Source organism: Lontra canadensis, unplaced genomic scaffold (assembly GCF_010015895.1).
Source record: "Lontra canadensis isolate GAN:19392208 unplaced genomic scaffold, GSC_riverotter_1.0 scaffold50, whole genome shotgun sequence".
NCBI classification, from domain to species: domain Eukaryota; kingdom Metazoa; phylum Chordata; class Mammalia; order Carnivora; family Mustelidae; genus Lontra; species Lontra canadensis.
Window position 1 is genome coordinate 7,326,994 of NW_022631044.1, and position 27,754 is coordinate 7,354,747.

A 27,754-nucleotide genomic window follows, 5' to 3' on the forward strand; every position below is an offset into this window, starting at 1 on the left:
AACCGAACAATGTACTGCACCTCCAAGCCCACCAGCAACCAGTGAATCAGAATCAGCCACACCTCCAAGTTAGAAATCTCTCAACACCTCCGGTACCAGCTCAGTGAATTCCAGCCACAGGTAAGAATTTGGGAATTTTTCCAATCACTCTGTCTTGCGAGGCTGCATGACAGAGGACTGTAAAGCCCCCTAGTTTGCCCAGAAAGACCGCGAGGGCAGAGCTGCCTGCACGCAGTGAAGGGCTCCTGTGCGTTGTTCCAAGCCGTAACTACCCCGTCCCGGGGAGCCCGATCTGCCCCCAGCCTGCAGCTCCAGGACGGGTTTCCAAAGCACACACAGTTGCACCTGTACACGGATCAAGCCATATGGCAGAGCGCCCTGGTCTCCGGTAACCAGTCGCCGCTGGGAAGCGCGATGCCTGCACGGAGACATAATCCTCGAACCCTTGACCGGGCCAAAGCATTGCACGGGGCTAAAAGTCGGTGAGCAGGGGGCCTGCGCCCCCTGGCCGCCCTCACACGGCGGGGCGCCACCGCCGGTGGGCACGCCCGGGGCCAGCCCCCTCACAGAACCGACTCCTTGGATTCCAGCTCAGGGGCGCTGGATGCAGGGCCGGCGGGGTTCTGGTGCGTCACCAGAGGCGATGTCTCCTCCTCCGATTTGCAGTTGGGGACGGCCTCCACCTTCACTTCGCTCAGCTCCTGCTCGCCTTGCTTCCCGGCCTTCTGGTTGAGGTGGTGGAGAATGCCGGCACCCAGCGCGTCCCCTTCCACGTTCACCACGGTGGTGGTGCGGTCCCTGCGGGGGGAAGAAAAGGCAGGCCTTGCCGCTGCTGCCACACAGCAGCCTGGGCCTCACTTTACTCCAAACTGTTTCGGTCAATATTTCTTACTCTCGGGAAAGTAACAGACCCTGATTGTGGAAAACCTGGAAAGAAGAGAAGCATCAAGAAAACAAAAGTCACCCACCCACACTTCACAACTCCCAGTGAGGTTAGTAACACCTTTCTATGGATGTATTCTATGCGGAGTAGACACCATCCTGAGGGTCACGCACAGCTGGGACAGACAGTGTAGACTGGGTTTCAGACCCAACTTCTCTCCCGCTTAGCAGTACACTGTGGGAACACCCCTTCTTCTTCTCTCAACACTGTGTCTCTGCTGAATGTTCAACTTTTCCTGTATTCTATGGCAGTTGGCAAACACCATCTCATAGCACTGTCCTTTTCCAGAAGCTTGTCTTCCCACAGGTTAGTCCAATAACCACCCTCTCTCCTGAGGCTCAGAGCAAGTACAGTGCCCATTTTGCAGAAAGGGAGAAAAATGTGAACTTGCCTGCCAGCACCACAGAAGCTGAGGGCTGTGTAAGCAGAGGCTACGGGGTGGTGGATGGTTCACGTGACTTCAGGTCTCTACTAGGCCATCTGCCTGGTGCCCTTTGTCCCTGTTTTTAACTAACAGTCTCTTAGAGGCCTGCCTTCCTCAGACAGAAGCAGCTGGCTCTAACACTCTGCTCCAGTCCTGTCCAACACACCAGCTAAGGAACCGAGTTCCCTCTAATGAGCTGTATAGACAATGCGGGTCTTCATTTCACCCTCCTTGTTCTAAAGGATTCTGAGAAGTCCCTGAAAATTTCTGGAGCTTACACAAGAAGTTGGAAACCACCATTCCCAACCACAATGGGCAGAGCCACGAGCCCAGGGCCAGACTCTAGTTTTTAGGTGATGCCATGCCTGGCTCGGGCTAGCCTGGCAGGCAGTGTCTTTTTTCACAAATGTTTACTTGTTTACTATGCTCTACCACAAACCTGGAACTCTTCCATGCACTGTGGATATATTAACTTATTTCATCTCCAACCCAGCTCTGTGTAGGTTCTATTATTATTCCCATCTCACAGGTGAATGGATCAAAGTCCAGAACAGTTCCTATCACACAACTAGTAAATGGTAAAGCTGGGATTTGAACCCAGGTACCTGGATTCCAGGGCTTATTTCTTACCCATATGCTCTACTGTCCAACATTAGCACCTCAGGTGACCTTCCCTATAAAACATGTATTATTTATACCTAAAGAAGGTATCAAATGACTCAAGGAGTCCACACTCAGAATCAACACTCACTGTTCTGTGCCTCTACAGGAGCCCTGGTGATGGTGGCCTGAATCACATCTCCTTCGTAACTCCTCCTCCCCTGAGCCCAATCCACTCACATCAACTGGGTTCATCTCCATTTCCCTTGATGAAATCACTCCTCGCATGTTTCAGGCCAAGGACAATCATTCCCAAAGGCTCACTGCTCCAATGGCTATGACTCTTATGCAGCCAACAATCTCCATTAGACCCTGGTCCCCCCCTTGGGCCTGCACTGAGAGCCCAGCCTGGGTCTTGGACTCCCATTTGCCTGGATGCTCTAACCAAGTTCTCAGTAATGACATTTCATGGTCATTTATGGGCCTTTGACCCTTATACTGTTTAATTTTTCCTAAATTTTGTCTTGCCTGGGACACCTGTGTGGCTCAGTTGGTTAAGGGTCTGCCTTTGGCGCAGGCCATGATCCCAGTCCTGGGACCGAGGCCTGCATCGGGCTCCCTGCTCAGTGGGGAGGCTGCTTCTCCCTCTGCCTACTGCTCCCTCTGCTTGTGTGTGTGTGTGCTCTCTCTTTTCTCTCTCTGACAAATAAACAAAATTACAAAATTTTGTCTTGCCAGCTCAACTCCTTCACAAGGCATGTCTGAAGTGTCTCTTCTCCCAGACACAGCAGGATGCCAAGCTCCTAGGGAAGGCACCACAGACATTCTTTTATTCACTGCCCTTAGGACTTGCTACTTACACAATCCAGTCCACAGCCAGGATCAGAGAAAGGTCATGAGTGGGCAGGCCGATGGCCTCCAGGATAATGGCGATGGTGAGGACCCCTCCAGCTGGTACGCCTGCTGCCCCGACACTGGATGCTGTGGCTGTCACTCTAGGGGATGGCACAGAAGACTAGCCATTAATACAGAGCATGGTGTGGGCACAGAGAAAGGCAAAATATGGTGGCTACAGCTTCGAAACCAAAAACCACACAACCCTAGATGCTGCCAGCTGAGCCCTTCAGAGATGATTCACTCTCTTCAAGTAATGAATTCATGCTGTCATTTTCCAAATGGGACCTCCCCAAGTCATGGTGAGATTGGTATTCATGACGTGTTTCAAAGGAAATCACACACACAACGAAAAACCCCTCGAGTTTTGACCCAGACCTAAGGATGAAGAATAATGAACTTACAGAATCGTGAAAATCTGTCCTGCCTTCAGCTCGATGTTGTTGAGCTGGGCAATAAACACCGCGGCCACACACTGGAAGATGGCTGCCCCGTCCATGTTCACCGTGGCCCCGATAGGGAGGATGAACCTGCTGATCCTCTTGTCCACACCGTTGTTTTCCTCAATGCACTTCATCATGGAGGGGAGGGTTGCTGAGCTGGAGAGGGAGAAACGGCCAACTGTGACAACAGTCCTTTCCAGCCCGGCTAAGAGACTACTCAGTGCAGACCCAGGAACAGAGCAGTTAGCATCATCCTAATGTCTGGTTTTTTTTTCCCTTGAAGAAAGAGGAAAAATTGGAATTGTTTCAAAGCTTCTGTCATGGGCACCTGGGTGGCTCAGATGGTTAAGCGTCTGCCTTCGGCTCAGGTCATGATCCCAGGGTCCTGGGATTGAGTCCCACATTGGGCTCCCTTCTCAGCAGGGACCCTGCTTCTCCTTCTGCCTCCCTTTCTCTCTCTCATGAATAGATAAATAAAATCTTTAAAAAAAAGTTTCAGTCACAATGTGCAATAATGTCAATTCCTGAAGTATTCAAAATCGGACCCTCTAGATTTACCTGTTACGTTTTTACTTGGATACACGTGTTCATATTTCAAGAAACACCACATTGCCTCATGGTGCAAAATGTTCTCAAGACAACAAAGAACTATTTATTCCATATGTGCATCTCCTCTCTTGAATTGTTCCTCTCCCTGCCTCCCTCCCCCCTGGAAGTAAAAGGCAAACTATGACTTTTTTTCCTTTTTGGCTGGCCAAGAAGTGGCAATGGCTGTGAGAGCCTGGAGAGGGACTGTGTTCCTGGATAACTGGAAGAGTAAGTCCTATGCTCTCCAGCCAGCCTCGTGGGAGGCTGCCACAGCTGAGAAGCAGATTTGTTTCTACGCCACAGAAACTTACCTAATTCTTTTTACCACCCCAGCGCGTTATCACAGAAATAGCCACTGAGGATGGGAGGAAACATGCAGTAGGGAGGCAAAAACCAAATTTGTGAATGTAATGTGCTGTCATCCTTTGATAATTTTCCTTCTTCTTTCCTTCCTTCCTGCCTTTCTCCCCTCCTTCCTTTCTTTCTTTCAGATTTTATTTATTTGTTTGAGACACAGAGAGAGAGAGGATAAGTAGGGGGAGCAGCAAGCAGAGGGAGAAGCAGGCTCCCTGCCGAGCAAGGAGCCTGATGCAGGGCTCCATCCCAGGACCCTGGCATCATGACCCGCGCTGAACGCAGCTGCTTAATCAGCTGAGCCACCCAGGCACCCCTTTGAAAGTTTTCTTTAACACACCTGGAAAGCCCAATTTTTTGGAAGGATTTCTAGTAATGACAAAATGCAACTTTTGTACTAAATTAGATAATCCCACAATACTGTGGACTCCCAGAGAGCTAAGCACTTGTTCCTCATCATGATACCTTGGTCTTATTTTGTGATTCATGCATTTAGAGGGAGAATTGGGCAGGCATCATTCTAGAAACTTCCCTGTAAGGAGTTATGTGGTAAGTGATTGCCTTCTTTCACTCAGGCAAAGGTCTTAGTAATTAGGGTGAGGACCCACAATTGGGTTAAACAATGATCTGACCTCTAAGGAGCAAGAAGGAAAAGGGAGTGAGATGATCCCGCATTCTGGCATCCCAGAAACCCACTTCCATAGAAGTATGTGGCTGGACTCACCTGGTTCCACATCACTATGGCTCAGAGCAGCTGAGAGCACCCAACTCACCTGGAGCAGGTGGCAAACGCTGTTGCAAATGGTGTGAGGAGGCCCAGGAGGAACCTGAATGGGTTTTTTCTTGTGAAAATAAAATAAATAAGTGGCAGAACAATTCCTCCATGAATAAAATGGCCCAATATAGATGTGAAGATATATTTTCCAAGGCTGGTCACCAGCACAATGATGTCCTTCATTTCCAAAATCTTGCTTCCAACCAGGAACATGATGCCCACAGGTACATACCTAGGGCATGAGCACAGGTACCTGTCAGTAAGAGTGATGTGATGATGGGCCCAGGAGATCCAGGCCCTTCCTGATACCCAGCATGGGGCCTTTCAACTAAGTGGTCTTCGTTTCTCCCTAGGATGATTCTAAAGGTGCCTGGCTGGTTCAGTCAGGAGCGCACACAACTCCTGTTCTCATGGCGGGGAGTTTGAGACTCAAATGGGGCATGGAGCTTACTTAAAAAAAAAAAAAAAAAAAAAAGAAGGAAGATCTCTCTAGAATGATCCCGAGGAACTGAAAAGGATGGGCCCATTTTATAGGCTGTGAAACTGAGTAAAATTAACATGATAAATCACCATGGGTCATAAAGTCAGGATCAGAACCCAGATTTCTTTCCCCTTGGATATGTTACGCTCTTTTAAAAAAAAAAATTTTAAGATTTTATTTATTTATTTGGAAAAAAGAGAGAGGGAGAGACCACAAGCAGGGGAAGTGGCAGGAGGAGGAGCAGACTCCCTGCTGAGCCTGATGTGAGGCTCGATCCCAGGACCCCAGGATCATGACCTGAGCCGAAGGCAGATGCGTAACCGACTGAACCACCCAGCCGAAGGCAGATGCTTAAACGACTGGAAATATTATGTTCTTAAGAGAGGGATGCTACCAACCACATGGGCTGCCAAGGGGAAAGCCGAGGAACTCAAGATCAAAGCCTCTGGGACTGAGAATTCGACCTTCAGCCTTGGTCAGTCTTGTTCTGAGAACTTAGAAACACAAAAGACTAACACCTATTTTGCAGAATTGCTGTGATACAGAATTGAGCCAAAGCTGGGACTTTTGTTAAGTTTTCAGTTCTTTGTGGTTTGGAAAACATGATTCCGTGGGAAAAAGTCATTAACAATGACCCTCAGGGAACACTCATTCGAACGTGAAGATTTTTTTAATGGTGAGACAGGAAGAAGAAAGGGAAGGAATGAACTATGGGAGCTACAAAACCCCATAAGTCAGCTGTTTTGAATTTAATATAAATTTAGGAAGAATTTTATAACCATTGACTTTATTTGTAAGTTTCAATCACATATAATAATATCACAAATTTGAAAGAGTTCAAAAGGACGAGTCAAGTGTCCCTTCCACATTTGCCTCCCAAGTAATCAGTTTCCTTCCCTGGAGATAGCCACTGTCACTGGTTTCCTGAATTTTCTTTACAGAGATATTCTAAGCAGTGTTATAATGTTAAATTTCATAGACCTCATGAATGCATTCTCCTTTCAAAAAATTAAAATATAGGTTAGGCCCAAATCCCCTTTCGGCACTCACGTCAGACCCCTCCTTTAGATAACTACTCCCACTTGCTATGCATTTAGGTACATCTATATGTATATAAACCCATTTATTTATTTTGAACCTCACATTATATCTCTGAGGTCTTTTCATGTCAATACATGGAAATCTACCTCATTTTGTCTTTTTAAATTGTAGCAAAACATGCATAACATAATATTTACCATTTTAACCTTTTTTAAGTGTGCACTTTAGTGGTTTCAAGTACATTCATATGGCTGTGCAGCCATCACCACTATCCATCTATCCATGTCCTGTATGCTTCCATGTCCTATACTGAAACTACGTATTCATTAAACAATAACCTCTTGTGTCCCCAAGTGGTTCCTGGGATAACCCCCAGTGGTTCCACAATAACCCCACTTGCGTCCCAGTGGTTCCTGGGAACGACTGTTCTATTTTCTGTGTCCATGAATTTGACTATTCCAGGTACCACTTGTAAATGGAATCATACAATATTTGCCCTTTTATGACTAGCTTATTTCACATAGCATCATGTCTTCAAGGTTCATTCATGTCAGAATTTCATTCTTTCTTAAGGCTGAATCATATTTCATTGTATGTATATATCACGTTTTTCTGATCCTTTATCGATGGACATCTGGGTTGTTTCCACCTTTACCTTTTTCTTTTTAAATATTAGCCTCAAAACTGAAATATTATACATCATCTTGCCTTTGTTCTGCTGTTGGACCTCCAGACTGTTCCCAGGTTTGCATCATTACAAACAATGCCGCAAGCAGTCTCTTTGTGCCTACCTTGCTGCGTTCTCTAGGTAGAGACACCAAGAAGTGAACTGGTGAGTTATGGTGTGTGTATATTTTAAATTTTAGTAGATTTCAACAACTTGTTCTCTAAAGTAGCTCTTCGAATTCATAGTCCCACCAGCTGTCCAGAATAATCTTTTCCCTGCACCACTGCTTCTGATTCAGGGATGACTTTGCCCATGGGACATTCGGCAATATCTGGAGATATTTTTGGTTGTCACAGCTTTGCGGAAGGGGTCACTGGCATCTAGTGGATGGAGGCCAGGGATGCTTCTAAACATCCCACCCTTTGCTCAAAACTATCCTCACTCTTATTAATGCCTGATAAGACCAAACTTCTCATTTTCCTAATCCTAGTAAGTTGGGCATCTCTTAAAATGTTTATTGGTCATTCAGGTTTCCTCTTCTATGAATTACCTGCTCACATACTTTGTCTACTTTCTAATAGTATATTCAGTCTTTTTTCTTTTTCAGAACTCCTTGCATTAGTGCTTCTCGGATGATCTTTGGTGTATTTTTATCCAGCTGATCATGGACCAATATTCTTATAAAAGACAACAGAAATAAAATATTAGAAAAGTGGTCAGGTGCTTGGATGTTGCAACAATATGAAATTGCTACAAAAGTTTCTAAACGCTTATTCTTAATTTCCCTGTAAATCTCATTGCAGACAGATAAATAGTTTGTGAACTGGTACCAGTCCTCCAGAAATTGATGCTTTCAGATATGTGTCTGTGTGTCATATATACATTATATATAAATAAATATAATTTTTTTCAGTAATTGTCCTCTTTTGTTCAATGTATCTTTTGTAGGCAAACATTTTGTATTCTGCTGTAGTCAGATTTAGCAGTTTTTTATGGCTTTTACTTTTTGCATTCATTTAGGAAGAGTTTCCATACCCCTATGTTTTCTTCTAATAATTTAGGACACTCCCCTCCTCCCTTCTTCCTTGGATAGTTTTTTTTTTTAAGATTTTATTTATTTATTTGACAGATAAGAGATCACAAGTAGGCAGAGAGGCAGACAGAGAGAGAAAGAGAAGCAGGCCTCCCGCTGAGCAGAGAGCCCGACGCGGCGCTCAACCCCAGGACTCTGGGATCATGACCTGAGCCGAAAGCAGAGGCTTTAACCCACTGAGCCACCCAGGCGCCCCCTCCTTGGATAGTTTAATGTGTGAGTTGGCACCCTGAGTTTTATTGGAACAACCACGTTTATTCATTTATAAATAGTCTACAGTTGCTTTCATCCTATAATGGCAGGGTTGGTAGTTTTGTCAGAGACCACATGGTCTGCCAAGTTTGCTGAGCCTGTATTTAAGCCATTGAGGCATTATTTCTGAGAATAGTGCAGGACAGGCAGGTGCTTTGACATTTTAGTGGGTAATGAGCAAAGGAAAGAAAGCAGAAAGAGCTGCTATTGGAGATCCCTCTCAAACCTGGTTAAGATCCTTTAACCAGGTAAGTCATTTTACACCCCAATTCTGTGTGACATACACTTGGCTGGGCAACAGATCTCCAGGGGCAGTCAGACACACAGCAGGGTCTGCCTGGCCAAACACCTGGTTATGTAATTAGTATATCGATTTGAAGGAATGACTATAAATTGGTTTTCAAATTGAAAACAAATGTCTTAACATAGGAACATCACTTTCTTGCATAATTTCCTTTAATCCAAATGTTGGGAGGATTTTAGACTAAAAAAAAAAAAATAAGACAGGAAAAGAACCTGACATGTGATGAAAACACTTTTTCCTTTCTGAAAAATATTTTTCTGCCCAGAACAACAACAGTCATATGAGCAGTCATGTTTGCAAATGATGGAGTCAGACTGTGAAATTTTTGATTGAGGAAGATAAACACCACCACCAGTGGGGGCTCTGGACTTGGCCTCCCACTCAATTCCAAACTTTACTACCAAATTCCAGGCTTCTCTCCTGAGATAGTTAAGGGTTGCCAGTAAGGAAAATGTTTCATATATGAAAGGATACACTATGTTTCTGGACAATATACAAGTAGAAGCTAAAATGCACAGCAGTTTGGCCCAAGTAAAACAGCAAGGTAAAACTTTTAAGGGATGGGCATTGGGATTGGTAGGCTTTTTGAGAAGTCTCTTTGAGACCTCTGGGCAAATTTTTCTTTTTTTTTTAAGATTTTATTTATTTATTTGACAGAGAGAGATCACAAGCAGGCAGAGAGGCAGGCAGAGAGAGAGGAGGAAGCAGGCTCCCTGCTGAGCAGAGAGCCCAATGCGGGGCTCGATCCCAGGACCCTGAGATCATGACCTGAGCCAAAGGCAGCGGCTTAACCCACTGAGCCACCCAGGCACCCCTCTGGTCAAATTTTTACTTGTTAGCCAGAAATCAATCCATTGGTTTTTATTAAACAACTGTGCTTTTATTGATGTTCCATAAAGAAATATTTATGTAAAGGGAGACCATTCCAAGTTTATGTATGCATGGAGTGAAAATGAATTTGTCTTCCATGCTGTGAAATATTATAGGAAGGGGCCCCTTTGAAGCTTGAAGTCGACTGTTTTAAGATAAATAAACCTTATTTTATGCAGCAGGTAGCATACTTACTGAGTTCATTGCCCTACAAGATGATATGGGCATCCTATATGATATGGATAATGGTGGAACCTCATAACTAAATCGATTACCAGGGATAGAACCATAACGGGTCACTGTGGGTGCTGAAGAAGGGACTGGTAATAATGGCACATTCCTGATTCTCTGAGTGCCTGGACAAGAGGAAGAACTGTCTCCACCTCTACCACCCCCTGTATCAAGTCGGGCCCATGGTACATCAACCACAGGCTGGGTGGCCCCACAGGGCTGACCTAACACAGCAGACTTGGGTTCTTTTCTGGATGGCAAGAGAGAGGAGAGGGAGAGTAGCAGGCAGGCCAAACTTACCACATAATCCATGACACCAGCACCATCGTCGCCTCGTTGAAGGCATTAAAGAAACGGATGAGCTCTTCTCCTTCAGAGCCAAGTTTCTTTAGGGCCACTCCTAACACGAGTGCAAAGAGGACCAATCCTAAAATGTTCATTCCTTCGATCTCGGTGCCAATGGGGATCTATAGGATCGCAGGGGACAGAGGGTCTAAGTTTACAGCGGATGAGTGAGAATTCAAGTAGAGGTCAGACAATAACTTCAAAGGGTTACTTTTATTTTATCAGGTAGCATTTTAAAGGCAGGACTTGAATTCAAGACCCTGAGATCAAGACTTGAGCTGAGGTCAAGAGTTGGATGCCTCACCGACTGAGCCACCCAGACGCCCCCAAAGGGCTGCTTTTAAAAGAAAAGCTGGTTAATATAACGTTGTATGTCAACTACACTGCAGTAGTAACTATAAAAAAAATTTTTTTTTAAAAAATTAAAGAAGAGCTGGTTGGTGAAATTTCTTTCACATCGAGATTGTAACTGTGCCTCCCAAATGTCAATAAATCTTTTGTGGCTAGACTATTATGGTGGCCTCCTACCTGACAAATTTCACAAAAGGTTTTCAGGCTATTCTTTCCTGAGTCACTGACTTAAAATAAAATATATAGATATACTATATTCCTTATTTTGTTTCCATAATGCTCAATCTCACTACTATAAGCATGTATTGGACAAACATTTTATTCCATCAAAGCACATGAAATTCTGAACGGGAAACATACATCAGCATGGTAAAAAGAGAAAGAGCATTTTTTACCATAGATCCCAGCTCTGGGACTAGATAACTTCTCTGATCTTGTGAGATGAAATGAATTGGACTAATTAGTAGCTTTCGACCTTTTTTTTTTTTTTTTTTTTTTAAGTACAACTTCTCCTCAAAGAAAGGCTGGTAAAGCGCAGAGCCCCTCAGCCCTGAGAAGCTGTCTGTGTGGGGTGGGGAAGGGGCAAAGTACCTTCTTCTTCCCATGACAGCTCTGTAGCAGGACCAAATAATCCTTGAGGTCCCTTGTCCCTTCCAGCTCTATCATGAAGGCTGGGACCTCACCCAGTGTCCAGCCATTAATAGCTACTCAAAAAATATGTGTGAATGAATGATGGCTATAGTGAGTTAAGCCTTTGAGACAAGTTCTATATGTAGAGATGGGCTAAATCACCTATTCGTTACATTTCAGGACAGCAGAAGGGGGTTATAAAATATTTTTTGAAGAAAGGGACATCAGTTCCAATTTGATGAAATGGATCTGCTGAAGATTCCAATGCTGCCGATGTTGGCCTTTGGCCATGTTGCTAAGTAACCTAAGGAGCAAACCTAATCTATGTTTTTCAGATAGTTCCTTCAAACCCCAGAGTTTTCGGCCCTGCTGAGAAGAAGATGTATCATGTATGCTCCCTCAATTAAAAAGCATTATTTGCTTTGTAAGTTATTTGCCACAAGTGATCTTATAAAGAGCTTTACCTTCTCATGGGTTATATTTCCAGAGCTGGTATTGTGGGTCACCTCTCTATAATCAGTTGCATACTGGGAACAAGAGGAAAAAGAAGACATTGTCAGTTCATAGGTAAAGGCCGACCAGAGAAACTGAAAAAGGACTGTTGGACCTCTTGCTATTCTTATTCACTCTGAGTGTTCTAGGAATTCCTCACTTGGTTGGCCTGACAAGGGCCTCTAAGAACTACACAAAAGTTACTTAAGACCAAGGCAGCATACACCCCAAGAGGCCTCTGAGTTATCTAGGGACTCACACATTAGGGACAATGGTTTGGAGAAGGTCTGCACAATTTCATGCTGATAGTTTGAAAATTCTAACAGCTGACATGTTATACTATTTGACTTTTGGTATTAATTTCATAATGTTCCACTCTGTTCCAGAACTTATTTGAGCCTGAATGCTTTCAGCACCTACTTTTTTTTAAAGATATATCTATTTGAGAGACAGAGAGCAAGAGTATGAGCTGGGTAGGGGCCAAGGGAGAGGGAGAAGCAGACTCCCCTCTGAGCAGGGAGCCTAATGCAGGGCGATCCCAGGATCCCATTATCATGACCTAAGCCAAATGCAGACACTTAACCTACTGAGCCACCCAGGTTCCCCTCAGCATCTACTTCTGATCTTTCTAATCTGCTTGGTTCCCACTCTGCAAAGCAAAGGATACGAGACAAGATGGTGTTTTCTGGTTAAGTCTTGTGGAAGACTCACTTATCAGAAGTAAAATGACTCTCCAAACTTGGGTCCTACAATCGACCTCACATACTTCTGCACAAGGCACTCAGGGGTCTACCTATCGCAGAATGCACGAATGAATGGAGTATCTTAGAAAATGCCTTTCCTGACCTGTTCTAAGGACACCTGGTTCCGGACTGTCAAGAGGAGCCCATTACGGGGTACTGCTTTGTGCCTGCCTTTGATGCGGTCTGGTCTCTCTCACCTTTGATTTATCAGGCTTTCAGACAAGCAGAGGTGTTCAGCTGTCCCATGATTACCAGTGACGGGAGACAAAACCCACCCCACGCCTTCTGTGACAGGCACTGAAAACCCCATAAAACTTTTATTTTTTTTCCTACCTTACATTATATACATAAGCCACAGCTGTGCTTATATGCAATTTTTTAAAACATTATTTACTTATTTATTTGAGAGAGAGTGAACACAAGCGGTGGGGAGGGGGCAGAGGGAGAGAGAGAAGCAGACTCCCTGCTGTGCAGAAAGCCCGATGCTGGGCTCTATCCCAGGTCTCCAGGATCATGACATGAGCAGAAGGCAGCCACTCAACCAACTGAGCCTCCCACGTACACAGCAGAATTTTTTTTTTTTTTAAAGAGAGAGATTGAGGGAGAGGCTGTAAATAGAAACAGAAGAGTCTGCTTGGAAAAGGCAATGAGATTAGTCCACCTAATCTAGACCTTTATACTCCTTCTTCTTATAAAGCATGGCTACAGGGACGTTACTCGCAGTCTTGCCAAAATTAGGTAAAACTAGAAACAACTTGAATGTCTATCAATAAGGGACAGACAGAATAAAATTATGATATGCTCACATAGTGCAATAGGGCCATTAACATTATGCAGAAGGGTATTTACCAACATGAAAAAATGTTTATAATATGCTGCCTTAAAAAAGAGGTTAAAAACAATGTGTAGTATGTGTACATACCAACAGATATGTTAATACAGTTATTTTTATTTCTAACACGTGTGTGTGTGCACATGTAGAGAGAAAATGTATCTGAAGGATGTGTACCAAAATGTTAATGGGTATCTCTAGGCTGTGATTATGAGTGATTTTTAATTTCTTCCATGTTTTTGCACTTTATTTTTTATTTATTAATTTTTTTAAAGATTATTTATTTGTTTATTTGACAGACAGAGATCACAAGTAGGCAGAGAGGCAGGCAGAGAGGAAGGGAAGCAGGCTCCCTCCTGAGCAAAGAGTCGGACTCGGGGCTCAATCCCAGGATCCTGGGATCATGACCCGAGCCAAAGGCAGAAGCTTTAACCCACTGAGCCACCCAAGCACCCCTATTTTTTATTTTTTACATAAGCATATATTACCTCTATAATCAGAAAAAAGATAAAAGTATATTTTTCAAACATTATAAAATATTTAAGAGACCCCAAAATGTGATTTAAGAGTATTTCTCAGGTGATATGAAAAATGGTGGAACCAGTGGGATATTTTAGAAAACCTTCTTGTTTGTTTTTTGTTGTTGTTGTTATTTCACTTTGTTTTTTACTCCAAGATCCACGCTATAAAAATTTAGGCCCAGGTTACCAAGTTTTGTAACAATACTACCCCTCTCTGACCCACCTTAAATAACCCCATAGCATCATTTATACACCACCCTTGTAAGTTTCCTAATTTTTTGCAAAGCATCAAGCCTTACCGTACGGAAAGCGGCAACCACAAGGTTTGAGGGAAACAGGTTTCTGTTAGAAAAAAAAGCACTTTGTCAGTGTTCTTAAAATTCAGTGTTCAAAGTGTCCACTTTCGGATACCCATTCCTGATAGCCCAACACACAGTGTTTCCTCTCCCTCCCCCTCCAGCAGTTACTGTGGTCTCCGCTTGATCCAAGAACCCAGCCATGCCTCAGCTGCTGGCTGGGTCACAATACTCAGAGCGCACCAATTTTTACCCTTATCTCCATTGTGGTTCTCTGGGAAAACTGCATCACTTTCCTATCCCCTAGAAGTTAAGCCCTACTGCAGTGTTTTTCAACAGGAGTGGTACTGCCCACTGGTGGAATCCAAGGGAGTGCTTTCATTGTTGAAATAACTGGGGGGCATTCCTGCCATTGGGGGAGAGTTATAGGGGGTGGTGCCAGGTCCCAGCCACTCATTCTACTGAGTGTGGCCTTCACACATCCCAAATGTCCCATATGACATACTTGTAGATGAAAACCTTATTTATAAAGACCTCAGCCTAAACTCATTCCAAAACGAGGTTTTGTTTGTCTTTTGGTACAATTTGAACACACACTGAATTTTCTAGGAATGTAATTACTGTGTAAAACATAGAATGAGTTTTTACTTGTTTTGTTCAGAATGTTTCTAAAAATTGCTCATCCTCCTGGAAAATCACATCACCAATGGCAAACTTTAGGATCTGGGTTCCTTAATTACACACACCAGTATCAAGCAACAGCCTGCATTTACAGCTGTCTCATTAATGGTGACTATAAATTCAGAAGCAAGCGCCTAACCACTTCATTTTAGGATCTCTACATATGGAAACACATTATTTTTATTATAAGTTAAGTCTCTTTTTATCCTTCTGTTGAGTCACATTGATGCTCTGAAATTGAAATGCACTGAAATTCTATTTATGGATTTCATTTCAGGATGAAGGATTTTATAAAATATTTGTTGTAAAAGGCGGGCAATAGGACGGGTCAACTTAAGCTAGATTTTGAAGCCAAAATCTCTTCATGGGAACAGTTTTTGATGAGGACCTCCTTTGCAGGCTCTATGCAGGATGCTGGTCTTGATATATAACAAAATCCCACTGATGACCCATTTGTAAAACACTGAATCATTTACAATTTGTGCCGAACACACCCATTAATACTTACTTCTGTGGCTGAGTTGTTTACCTAGCACTGGAATCTCCAGGCAACCATTTGCAGCGCCTTTGGTATCAGAGTTAGGCAGGTCTGACTGCAACCCAGGTTGGCAAGCAATCTAAAATGACTCCTGGTAGTCACACATTGTACAATACCCTCCCCTTGAGTGTGGGTGGGGCCTATGACTTTCATCTAGCCAACAGAATACAGCATGCTGATGGGATGTCATTTTCACGATTAGGTTACATAAAATTGGGGTTTATTTCTTGCTGTTAGACTTTCTTTATTGCAACTCATTCTTTTTTTTTTTAAGTTTTTTTATTTGTTTATTTGACAGACAGAAATCACAAGTAGGCAGAGAGGCAGGCAGAGGGGGGCGGGGAAGCAGGCTCCCTGCCGAGCAGAGAGCCCGATGCATGCGTGGGGCTCAATCCCAGGACCCTGGGATCATGACCTGAGTGGAAGGCAGAGGCTTTAACCCACTGAGCCACCCAGGTACCCGCAACTCATTCTTTATTAAAACTCATTGACCTGTACATCTAAAATGGGTGCATTTTACTATATTTAAATCGTATCTCATATCTCCTTAAAAGGCTAAAAAGTGAGATACAGTGCTAACTGCAAAGAGTTTACAACCAAAAAAATACATACGTTCAAAGGGATGACCACACTTTCTATAGCTCAGCTCTCGGATATTAGTCCCTAGGAAGGCACCAACTGAGGGCAGTGAGATGTAGCAACCATAAAATCATCCTCCTTTCCCCTGGTCCCTCTGGTTGTCACAGAGCAGGCACAGTCCCTCCTGCCTATACTAAGGGCAAGGAGCTGAGGCTATAGAGTAAAGCAAATACACTTCTCTGCACTCTTCACAAATTACGTCCTTGGTGTTGTATCTAAAAAGTCATTACCGTACTGAAGGTCATTTAGGTTTTCTTTGTTTTCTTCCAGAAGTTTCAGAGTTTTGCGTTTTACATATACTGTCTGTGATCCATTTTGAGTCAATTTTTGTGAAAGGTGTAAGGTCAGTATCTAGGGGCCAAATTCCAGCTGTTCCGCCCAATGTGTTGAAAAGACTATCTTTGTGCCATTGTATTGCCTCTACTTCTTTGTTAAAGATCAGCTGACTGTATTTACACAGGCTCTCTGTTCCATTGATCTGTTTGACTGTTCATTCCCCAACACCACACTGTCTGATTACTCTTGTTTAATGGTAAGTCTTATATAGTCGGGTAGTGTCAGCCCTCCGGCTTTGATCTCCTCTCTGCAAGCTTCTTACCCCTCTCTCCTTTGGCTCTTAAACACAGACACTGCTATGAAGGAACTCTAGCTTCCTTACTCCCGAGCTCTCCTGCATTCAGGGATCAGCTGCTTGTCATGCAGGTAGGTTTGCCCCTCACAGCTCTATCTTTAGGCTCACATTCACACAATAACTCTGTGTGCTTTCAAAATAAGAAACATTTGAGCGGGAGGAGATTTTAGAGGTGGTCAAGATCAACACCCTCATTTAACACATGGGGACACCAAGAACCTGGAGACATTAAGCTGGCTTACATCTCCCATTCATGCTCCATACCTAGACTAACATCATCCAATATGGTAGCCATTGGTTGTTGGACACTTGAAATATGGCTGGCGCTAGGGAGGATCTGAATTATTTTATTTCATTTACATGTAAGTGAGATAAATGTAAACACTTGTGGCTGTGTCTATCCTACTGGACAGTGCAGATCTAGAGTTTTGAGATCCAGAGTCTGGGAGTAAGAAGGACCAAATAGTCTTTCCACGCTTCACATTTACACAGTACCCGATTTCACTGGGTGTTAGAGGCCTTCAAATCGCTGAGCTCTTCAACTTACTCAAATTCTCAAATATTTCCTTTTTCTGTTATTGGATCCCTAGAAATTTTCCTAAATTACATAATACCAGATCTACACTGGACCAGTTTCTCTAACATTAGTAGGCTGTGAAAGCAATTCACTAGTTAAAGCCATTATTTTATAAAATATGTAATACATTAGACAGAATTGAAAAAACCCGCATGTATCACATTTAAAATGCTGTTTTGGCACTTGTTTCATGTTGTGTATGAGGGTGGGGTAGGGAGGGGGTAGATGTGTACTGAAGCCATAATTTAAAGTACATTTCTTAGAGTAGGTCTAAGTCAAACACATCTGCAAAAATATCAAGTCCATTCTAAATCCAGAGTCCACGTCCGACCAAATTAGAAAAGAATGAATGGACAAGCCTTTCCAGTGCTAGAAGAACCTTTGGGTACATTACTTAAACCGAGAACCTGGTAGGAGAGGAGGCTGAACTTCTGTTAGTGGTGGTGAACATGCACGCAGCTCACACAATGAAAAACTTCAAAAATGTTCCTTCTTTATACATCTGGTACTGTTTGCTCTTCTGATCCTATTTGTCAAGGGTGGTATGCATTTCCCTGTCCTATAGGAGAAGAATGGAAAACAATTTACTGTTGCTTAGGTATATTTTTTTGTTCCAGAAATATTTCCTCTTATTTAAGTTCAAAAATTCTTTACTGAATTTATGAAGATTTCAAAGACTGTTCAGAACAGGATATAGCACGGTATGTACACCTGCTAAACATTTATTATCCTTAGTGTTTATTGTTACAGAGTCGGTTAACAGGGACATGCCCCTTCAGATCTTGGTACCCCCCACAAAGCTGGGAACAGAGGAAGGGCTGGGGGTAGTGGGCTCACACTCTGGTGACAGTAGGGGGCAGGAGAGTAATCTATCCTCTTTTTGAGGCCCATCTCCAGTTTTAGATTCCAGCTGGAAAGGTTAATGCCAGGGCCCTGGCGTGGGGTCGGGAAGTAAGATTGAAAACAGTTTTAATTCTTGTAACAAGTGACCTGGGGCTATCCCTGAGGGGCAGGGACACTTGACAGTATCAGCAAGACACTCCAGTATTAATTCATTTAATCTTCATAACAAATGCAGGTAATAGATACTATTATTAGTCTCATTTTACAGATAAGAAAATTGAGGAAAAGAGAGGCTTAAAGACTTGTCCACACAGCTAGTAAGTGATAGAGCTGGATTCAAAATCAGGTAATTGATCCCTGTGTCTGCTTTTAATCACCCCCCCTCCCCAACACAACCTCACTGGGTGTATGCTCTTTTCAGTCTCAGAACTATTCAGGTAGTCTCCTGGGTGGCAGAAGGAAAGGTGTCAAGGTAAAACCTTTTATTATTTTTTTAAATAACACGCTGCCACTTTCTCCCTTTGGTGACTAATTAGGCTGAGAAACCTCCATTAATTTGGATCCATGTTAGATTTGCTAAGAATCTTCCTCTTGCCTATAGAAGAGAGATGTAGGCATAGGCCAAACAGCCTCCCATGGCCAACAGTTAAAAGAAATTATTCAGGGCGCCTGGGTGGCTCAGTGGGTTAAGCCGCTGCCTTCGGCTCAGGTCATGATCTCAGGGTCCTGGGATCGAGTCCCGCATCGGGCTCTCTGCTCAACAGGGAGACTGCTACCCTTCCTCTCTCTCTGCCTGCCTCTCTGCCTGCTTGTGATCTCTGTCTGTCAAATAAATAAATAAAATATTTAAAAAAAAAAAAAGAAATTATTCACTATTCACTCTCTTGACTGCAACCTAGGGGCTAGGATTAGAGCTCAGTCTCTGATAGGTTTCTTTGAAGCTAAGAAATGTGTTCTTTGCAAGTTGAAAGGCATCATACTCACACCAGTCCTTGACCAGAAAAGTCAGTCCCTCACGCCTCCCTCTGTGAAGGAAAAGGCTCAGAGCACTGTCAGTGTTGAAAAAATGAGCACAAGAACTAAACAATAAAGCCTAAAAAACTGGGCAATGGGCAAAATCTCACTTGTGTCTACCAGGCACAGGGCTGTGCCCTGCTACACTTTTGCAAAAGACAGTGGCCTCTGGGAGGGAGACAAACCATAAGAGTCTCTTAATTTCAAGAAATAAACTGAGGGTTGCTGGGGGGCCGAGGGGGAGGGATGGGGTGGCTGGGTTATGGACTTTGGGGAGGGTATGTGCTATGGTTAGTGCTGTGAATTGTGTAAGACTGATGAATCACAGACCTGTATCCAAGAAGCAAATAATACATTATATGTTAATTTAAAAAAAAAAAAAAAAGACAGTGGCCTTGGGCCGTTCTTCCAGATGCCAGTGAAGACAGAGCGCTGGGCCCAGGAGCTGTCCCTACCTGCCACCTTTGCAGATAAGCCTCTGGTTTTCCAACTGAAAACTACAAATTTTAATACCCAAGGGAATGTTAGAAGCCAGTTCTTTCCACTTATAGCTGAAGAAAATTGAGGTCAACTTTAGAGACCACAAATATGTAATACAGGGGCCGGGGCAGGGGGCGGGTGGGGGGGAATGCAGAAATTGCAATGTCAGAGAGGATACATGAGAATTTCTGCTCCCTTTTAGAATGGAAGGCTCTTCTAGGTTCAGTTTTGACTTTTGTACATTTTCCAAATTTCCCATGTGTTGCTTTTTTTTTTTTAAGATTTTTATTTATTTATTTGAGAGAGAACATAGAGGGAGAGTGAGAAGGAGAAAAGCAGACTCCCTGCTGAGCAGAGAGCCTGATGCAGGGCACAGGGCTCGATCCCAGGACCCTGAGATCATGACCTGAGCCAAAGGCAGATGCTTAACCTACTGAGTCCGCCAGGTGCCCCCTCAACTTTTCCCCCCAGTGTTGATTCTCTTAGTCCAAAACATAGTAACTGTTCACTTCTTTTTCTCCAAGCTCCATGTAGTTCCCAAAATACCTAAAAACATAAGCTTCAAGTCATCCTGAGCTCTCCCAAACATACCCTCCCCGCAACATTCATTCTCTTTTCTTTCAGACTATGAAAAGAGGGCCATCCCCATAAGTTCATGTGAAACAAAGACAACTTCCCGATAGCTCTGTAATACCACTCCGTGTATAACCAGAGCAAGCAGAGTGGGCCAGCCCTGGTCTAACAGCTTTACAAACATTAACTCATGTAACCCTCAGAGGAAACTTCCAAGGTAGATACTTTGAGGATGCCGGTTACAGAGATGAGGAAGCTAAGACACAGGGGTTAGGGACATGCTCTAGGACTCACAATCAGTAAGCCTTGTTAGGGACCAAGAAGTTCCATAATGAGTTCCTCATAACCTGTTTCCTGGTCTCTTTGGTGCTGCATCTGTTTCATTTTGGACGAACAGTCACAGCTTGAGAACTTGGGTCCCACCCAGTTCTGAGAGTCCTTTACTGTTCTGGGTTCCCAGGCATAAAGCTCTGGGAGACTCAGGAGGAGACTAGGACTTTCCCACCTGCCAGTTGCTCTCCATCACCCCTTCTCAGTTCTCAAAGGGCCTGCTTCTAGCACCTGTGCCTCATAGACACTCCCTGGCCTTTGTTATTTCTAATCCATTGTGTGATGGGAAATCAAACCACTCAGCAATGGCATTCTGAAAATCTTCTAAAAGTTATAATGAATGTCTATGAGCTTCATTCCTTTCTGACTTATAGTTCCATCTTGAGAAAAATTAGAAATCGTAGCAGAGAGACCCTAAGGAGTACCCCCACCAGCAAAGCCTGGTCATCAGAGTCTCTCTGATGAGAAGTCAGAGACTTCTCCCACTCCTTCTGCCTGTTTGAGTTCTGGGCAGTTACCCAGTGACGGCCTGCAGGATAATTGAGGTGGTTGACAGCCGGCTCACTTCATTCAGTGCCCACAGGCAGAAAGGACTGCGCCCTGCCTTTGCCAAGGAACGTGCCCAGAGTCCCACAAAATCAGCATCTGCAGGGTTTCTTTGATGGAAGTAAATTTAAAACTTTGACCCAGGGACCCAGGAAGCACTGAGGTTATGGCTCAAAACTCAGTTCCCTCTCACCAGCTGCTCAAGGTGAAGGCCAGTCAGAGCAGCAGTACACAGGCCTTCCTTCACTGCCGGGGCTCAGGTCCTCTGTTTAGAGCAAGTGGGCATCTGCCCTGACCCAAATCACATTCTTACCTGATGCCCTTTTGGCCCAGAGCAAACATTTCTGAGATGGCTGGACTAAATCAGCACCATGACACCATTACTATAGCAAACTGACTTGGGGAGGGAAGAGTGGGAGAAACAGAGCCCTGAATGCTGGGGCATAAGACCCATATTTTCCCTAATCCCTCTTTTGATAAACCACTCTGTGACCTTGAGCAAATCACTTAATCTCTCTCAGTTTCCTCAGTTGTAAAATAGGATCATACCACCTGCCCTACCTTTATCCATGAGCTGCTGGAGGCTGGCTGTAAGAAATCTTATGAAAGGCTGCCTATTTCCAACAAGCCACAACAAAGGTTCTCTTAGTCCTTTCCAGCACCTGCAGCCCAAGTCACTGAGAAGTCTGCACCCAGACAGACCACTCAGCCATGATGCTGGGTTACCATTCACTTCATTTTTTTTTTTTTTTAAAGACCCCATCCATTTATTTGACACAGAGAGTGAGCACAAGCAGGGAGAGTGGGAAAGGGAGAAGCAGGCTCTCCACTGAGCAGGGAGCCCGATGCGGACCGATCCCAGGACTCTGGGATCATGACTAGAGCCAAAGGCAGATGCTTAACCAAAGAGTGAACTCACCATACACTTCAGAAGCAACAGCTGTAGGGCTTGGTTCTAAACCTAGAAAACCACAATCAGGAACTAAGATGTCCTTCCTGAGACAGGTGGTAATAAAATAACCCCTCACCCTATCTTGCCCCCTTTGGGGGCTACTGTCCCTCTTTTGGAGATAAAAGAATGCTACTGAGCTTCCCTCTGGGGTACCACCAGCAGGTCAGAGCTGGGCATCCATACTTCCTTTCCAGGGTCACTGACCCCTGCAAAAAAGAATCTTTTAACCCCATAACCACCTTTCCTCCTGGAGAAAGCTGACTAATAGGTGAATGTAATAAGCCAAAGGCTTTCTCAACCTTAGTAGACTTTGTTTTCAGCACCCACCTAAAAGCCCCAACACTTTTAAGAGTTTCGAAAGACTCCAAATATCAAGGGGCTAGATACTAAAGACTGTGATCATATTAAAGTCCTAATAGGCCACCTCCACCTGCCTTTTTGGTAAGAACTTTTTGATCCCCCTCAATGGAGGTTTTGTGTGTGTGTGTGTGTGTGTGTGTGTGTGTGTGTGTTTAATACAAAAGCCTTGGACTTTTTATTGTTGTTTTTGTAGTTTCAAATGAACACACTCTCAAGTGGCAGACAGTGATCACATTTTCCAGAGGGAGAAAAGGAAATAGCAGGAAGCCAAGTAACTTTGCCCAGGGTTTGCTGTTTTTCACAGCCTCAGCCATGAGGAACTCTGCCTCAGTGACTCCAGACAAAACATACCTCCAAGGCTCCGAATCCAGAATTTTTGGAAACCTGGAGAAGGAGCCAACTGAGCTCCTCACTCAGCTGAACTTGGCCAGGACGGTAAATTCCTCCAGTCTGCAATTTTCCCATCTGTGAACTCTGGGCTAACGGAGAAACTGAGAGAGGCTGAGGCTTCGGAAAATCCAGAAACAACACTGCATCTCAAGGGATAAAATGCAACTTCTGGGAGTCACAAAAAGCAAGCCAACTCCTTCCCCTCTAGAACTCACCCTTCCAGAAATAAAGCTCCTTGAAACTCACAGTATTCTACAATGGTCCTGACTATGGGGTGGCCAGCAACCTGTCCCAAGTCCTCCAGAGAGCCATGTTTCTGGACAGTGGGCCTCATACCACTAACCCCAGCCTCGTTATCCTTGGGTCCAATGACAAATCTTCAAAAATTGCCACCTTCCTCTCAGCCAAAGGGCTGAAACAGGGAAGTCCAGAGATTACAGCTGAGGATGATACAGGCAAAATCTAACTAATGCTCCCAGAAGCTTTCGGGCATCGTGGGGAAAAAAACAGGGTGAAGCTATTGGGGTGTGGTTGGGACGTTTTTACTGGTAAGGGCAGCCAGATGGTATAAGGAGCACAGCATAGGTGAGACACTGTCTTTTCCCTAACACACACTCCGCCTAACGGTAGGCTGGTTCATCACCCGCAGCAGATTAAGAATGAACTCTTAGCAATTTATGAGGGTGGTGTGCGCGTCTGTGTGTGTGTGCGCGCGCGTGCGTGCCCGCGCGCGCGCTGGAGTGCATTAGAGAGCTCACTGTGTGCACTTGGCGAGGGGTGGGGGGCGTTACCTGGCCAGATCGAGGAAAGAGTCCACTGTCTCTTTGGGGACCGGAGGGGACCCCGACTCCTCCAGCCCGAGGTCGCTGGACTGGAGGGTCTGTGCGCCAGAGCCGGGCTTGATGATAAACGCCAAAGCGACGGCGAGCGCCGAGGCGCCAAGCGTGGTGAGGCCGAAGTAGGCGACGGCGATGCCGCCCAGGCGCCCGAGAGAGCTGGCGTCGAGGGAGGCGGCGCCCGACACCAGGCTGCAGACAACCAGCGGCAGGATGATCATGCGCAGCATGCGGAGCAGCATCTCGCCGGGGAAGGACAGGTAGGCGACTTGCGTGCGGGTGAGGCCAAGCCCGCGCAGCGCTGCGCCCAGTCCGGCGCCCGCCACCACTCCAGACACCGTGAGCAGCACCAGCGCGTGCCGCTGTAGGAAGCCCGCGCAGCGCCGCGCGCGTCCCGCCGCGGATCCCGGCGCGCCAGGCCCTGCTGCAGGCCCTGCCTGGGCGCCGTCCAGGTAGCCGTTGGTTTCGCTACTCTTCTCCATGGCGCTGCCCGCGGCCCCAAGCTGAAGGAGGCGGGGGACTTGGCTCTGGGATAAGCTGGGAATCTCAATGAACGGATCTGGCAGAGCGTCCGCCGGCTGTACCTCGCGGGTTAAGCCGGCCCGCGGGGAGCTCCCGGCGTGGGTGCAGAAGCAGGTGGGGAAAGGACCAGGAGAGGCGAGGGAGAGCAGGCTGGAGCCCCGGCCTGAGTGGTTCGCGCCGCGCCCAACCTTTCCACAGCAGCCGCGAGCTGGAGATGATGCAACGCGGGAGCCGAGAGAGAGGACGCAGATGGGAAGAGGGGAGGGAGCCGGGAGCAGCCCAAGCCCGCCCCCTTCACACCCGCCGCCCCGCCCCCCCGCGGCTTCGGCCAATCAGCGCCGGGAACCGCCGCCGGGCGCCCCTCGCCAAGGCTGCCGGCGCGGGGGGAGGGGCGGCAGGGCTGGGGGCGCTGCCGGGGCCGCTGGGGGGCCGGCCAATCCGGGCGCCCGTAGCCACCTCCCTGCCCAGCTAACTGGAGCGGGCTCCGGGTGACCGCGGCTGGGCACGGCCTGAGGGACGGCCCGGGCTCGTTGGCACCTGCCAGGGCCTCTCGGGCTGGCCAGGGTCTGGGCCTTCGGAGTCAGAAGGCCCGGGAGAATGTGGAACCCAGCTACGTTTTTGGTCCTGAGGATTGTGGGAGGGGAAGGGTTCCCTCCAGGGTGGGCGTCTTCGCCCCCGCGGTCTGTCCGAAAACGCACCGGTCTCTCTTGCAAAAGGGCCGCGTGCGGCTAGGCCCCCACCCCGGACGGTCCTCCGGTCGTGTCCTCCTCCAGCCTAAAACCCCTCCTCCAGGAGTCCTGTACGAGAAAGCACGCCGGGTGCCCAGCGCGGGCCTGGCCCTGAGACGGAAGATGGGTGATGGATGAATTAGAAAAACCTTATCCCACGTTCGATAAGGGCTCTGACAAAGCCTCAGCTGTAAGTGAAACGGGATCCCAGGTGGCACCAAACCCAGCTCCCGGGCTCGCCAGCGCGCGCTCGCGCTCTCCTAGGCAGAGGGGCTTAAAGCCTCCGGGATAGGCCCTTGGTTGCCCCACAGCTGTGTGCGGGCTGTGTGTGGGGGCTGTATGTAGGCTGAAGACGCAAAACTCCTACAGAATCAATGGCTCTCTCGCCACCACATCCAGTTGCATTTCTACTGGGTAGTAGACAAGCCACAGGATTTTAACCTCTTCCATCTCCCGGACCCCAGCCGTGGCAGGAAAACTGTATATACAGTGGTTAGCCAGCCTGCAAAGATGGTTTCTTAATGTTAACATTCGATTCATTTCCTTTTTATTTCAACCTTTAATTAGTATCTGCTCCGGTCATGGCAGATACACGAGAGACCTCTGCAGAGTCGTTTACTACCTCTGTCACATGTATTAGTTTTCTCATATTTTCTCATGCTGCGCTTGAAAGGAATTGGTCTTTTAAGACTTCTGTGAAAAAGAAGTCTTCTTACATGTGGCTAAACTGAGTTAAGGAGGAAGGCAATTATTCTAGATCTCTTGCTGAAAAGGAGTCATCTTAGAACATGTCATGACAGATATTCGTGCAAATCAAAATGCCTTCCTAAGGAACTTTAAGGAGCTGTCCAAATTTTGAGATCAGGGAGGATTTCCTTGCTTGAAGCCAGCCAGCCAGCCAGCCACTGGTTGGAGTTTGCAGGGGGTTTTTTTGTTTATTTGTTTTTGATGGAGGGAGGGGAGCATGTGAACATATTTTTATGTTTTCAGAACACAGTTTATTTCTCTGTGTGCACTGAAGAAAGGATTTTCTACAGATACACTCTCTATTTTGCCAACCAGCCCCTCCCTTTGTTTTGATGACCACTTTTAACCAAAGGACTCTCAAATCATGTTCTGGAAATGAATTTTCAGTTACCTGCTTTATATCTCCACCTAAATATCCTGCAGGCATACCAACACAACATATCCAAAACCAAACTCATGGTGGCATTCCTCAAGGCTCCTCATCCTTCTGGACCCCTTATTTCTGTTACTAACATTACTGACCATTACTGTATGAAGCTTCAGGTGACCTTTGGTTCTTCCTTCTCTAGTGTCTCTTCTCTTCTGATCAATTGGCAAGTCCCACAAACAGTCCTTTCGCAATATTTATCACATCTGTGCCTCCCATCCATCCCCACTGCTACCATCCTGGCTCAGGTCTTATTTCCTCACTTGTTATCTCAGCTGCCAAAATGTTCTCCTAATTAGTCTTCCCATCTCCAATGCTCTTCTTTTTTTTTTTTAAGATTTTATTTATTTATTTGACAGAGAGAGATCACAAGTAGGCAGAGAGGCTGGGAGAGAGAGAGGAGGAAGCAGGCTCTCTGCCGAGCAGAGAGCCAGATGCAGGGCTAGATCCCAGGACCCTGGGATCATGACCTGAGCTGAAGGCAGAGGCTTTAACCCACTGAACCACCCAGGCGCCCCTCCAATGCTCTTCTATATTTTGCCTTGCCAGAGGCCAGTCTTCCTAATGAATAATATACATGTTAGGATTAAGTTCCACTTTTCCAGTAGGAAAAAAAGAAGGAGCAATGTCTTCTCCCTTTAAGAACATTTCCTAGAGGGGCACCTGGGTGGCTCAGTGGGTTAAAGCCTCTGCCTTCGGCTCAGGTCATGATCCCAGGGTCCTGGGATGGAGCCCCGCATCGGGCTCTCTGCTCACCACGGAGCCTGCTTCCTCCTCTCTCTCTCTGCCTGCCTCTCTGCCTACTTGTGATCTCTGTCTGTCAAATAAATAAATAAAATCTTAAAAAAATTTAAAAAAAAAGAACATTTCCTAGAAGTTGTTCATGCTATGTGCTTTGTATTTCATTAACCAGAATTTACAACATGACTTTACCTAGCTGTAAGAGAAGTTAAGAAATGTCTTTATTTTGCACAGGCATATCCCCAGTTAAAAATTGGTGCTTCTGATGAGTAAGTTGTGGGAATAAAAGGGACAGTGTAGGGAATATAGTCAATGTTATTGTAATAGCGTATGGTGACAGATGGCAGCTACACTTGGGGGGGGTGAGCACAGCTTGACATATAGACTTTTTGAATCACTATGTTGTACACTTGAAATTAATGTGACACTGTGTGTCCACTGTACTTCAATAAATAAATTAATTTAAATTTTTTTTAAAAGACTGGTGCTTCTGTTACTAAAGAAGCAGGAAGGGATGGATTCTAGGGCAACTCCTCCATACCACTTCTTGTTCAAAAGCTTTCAGTGGCTCCCACTAAATTAAGAATGTGCTCTTCATCCTGGCATTGAAGACCTACCAGGATCTGACATTGGCTCTCTCTGCCAGGCTTGTACCTTATAGGCATGCTACAAACACAGGGCTGTGTGCTGCTTCCACATTTTTCTTGCCTCTGCACTTAGCCCCAGTTCACTTCTCTCCCAAAGCCTTTCTGCAGCCCCCTTGCTCCCACTGTGCTTGCTGCCCACACTTTTGTGCACCCCAGAGCTGTGTTAACAGTCAACCCTCCATTGGGAGTGAGGAAAGCCCTGCCTTAAGGAACGCCCTGCCGTGCTGGCACTTTCCCTGGACATAAGTGTGGTGCCCGGTGGGAGAGCAGTGTTGGGAGTGCCTCATGCCGTGCCTCATGTTTGAACTAGAAACCCCTCTCTTTAAGTAGGAGCTGGTGTCTGGGGGCTTCTTTTGGGGAATGGCTGCCCTGGAGCTGCTCT

At 45.7% G+C, this 27,754-nt stretch overlaps 1 protein-coding gene and 1 long non-coding RNA gene across 3 annotated transcripts in view; one reads left to right on the forward strand and one right to left on the reverse strand.

The window, feature by feature from the left end:
- SLC1A4 (solute carrier family 1 member 4) lies at positions 1-24,370 on the reverse strand. Its single transcript, XM_032873776.1, has 8 exons — positions 23,516-24,370; positions 14,174-14,216; positions 11,751-11,813; positions 10,261-10,427; positions 5,020-5,253; positions 3,266-3,460; positions 2,828-2,962; positions 1-798 (listed from the first exon to the last, which is right to left on the reverse strand). The coding sequence occupies exons 1-8, from the start codon at positions 24,040-24,042 to the stop codon at positions 564-566; spliced, it is 1,599 nt and encodes a 532-aa protein (XP_032729667.1). The 5' UTR covers positions 24,043-24,370; the 3' UTR covers positions 1-563.
- The window catches only part of LOC116877199, a 9,543-nt gene continuing 5,501 nt past the window's right edge, over positions 23,713-27,754 (forward strand). The window contains exon 1 of one of the 2 annotated variants that reach the window (XR_004384574.1): positions 23,713-23,820. This is a non-coding gene — a long non-coding RNA (uncharacterized LOC116877199). The remainder of the gene's footprint in view (positions 23,821-27,754) is intronic. The other variant, XR_004384573.1, reaches the window with a different exon arrangement.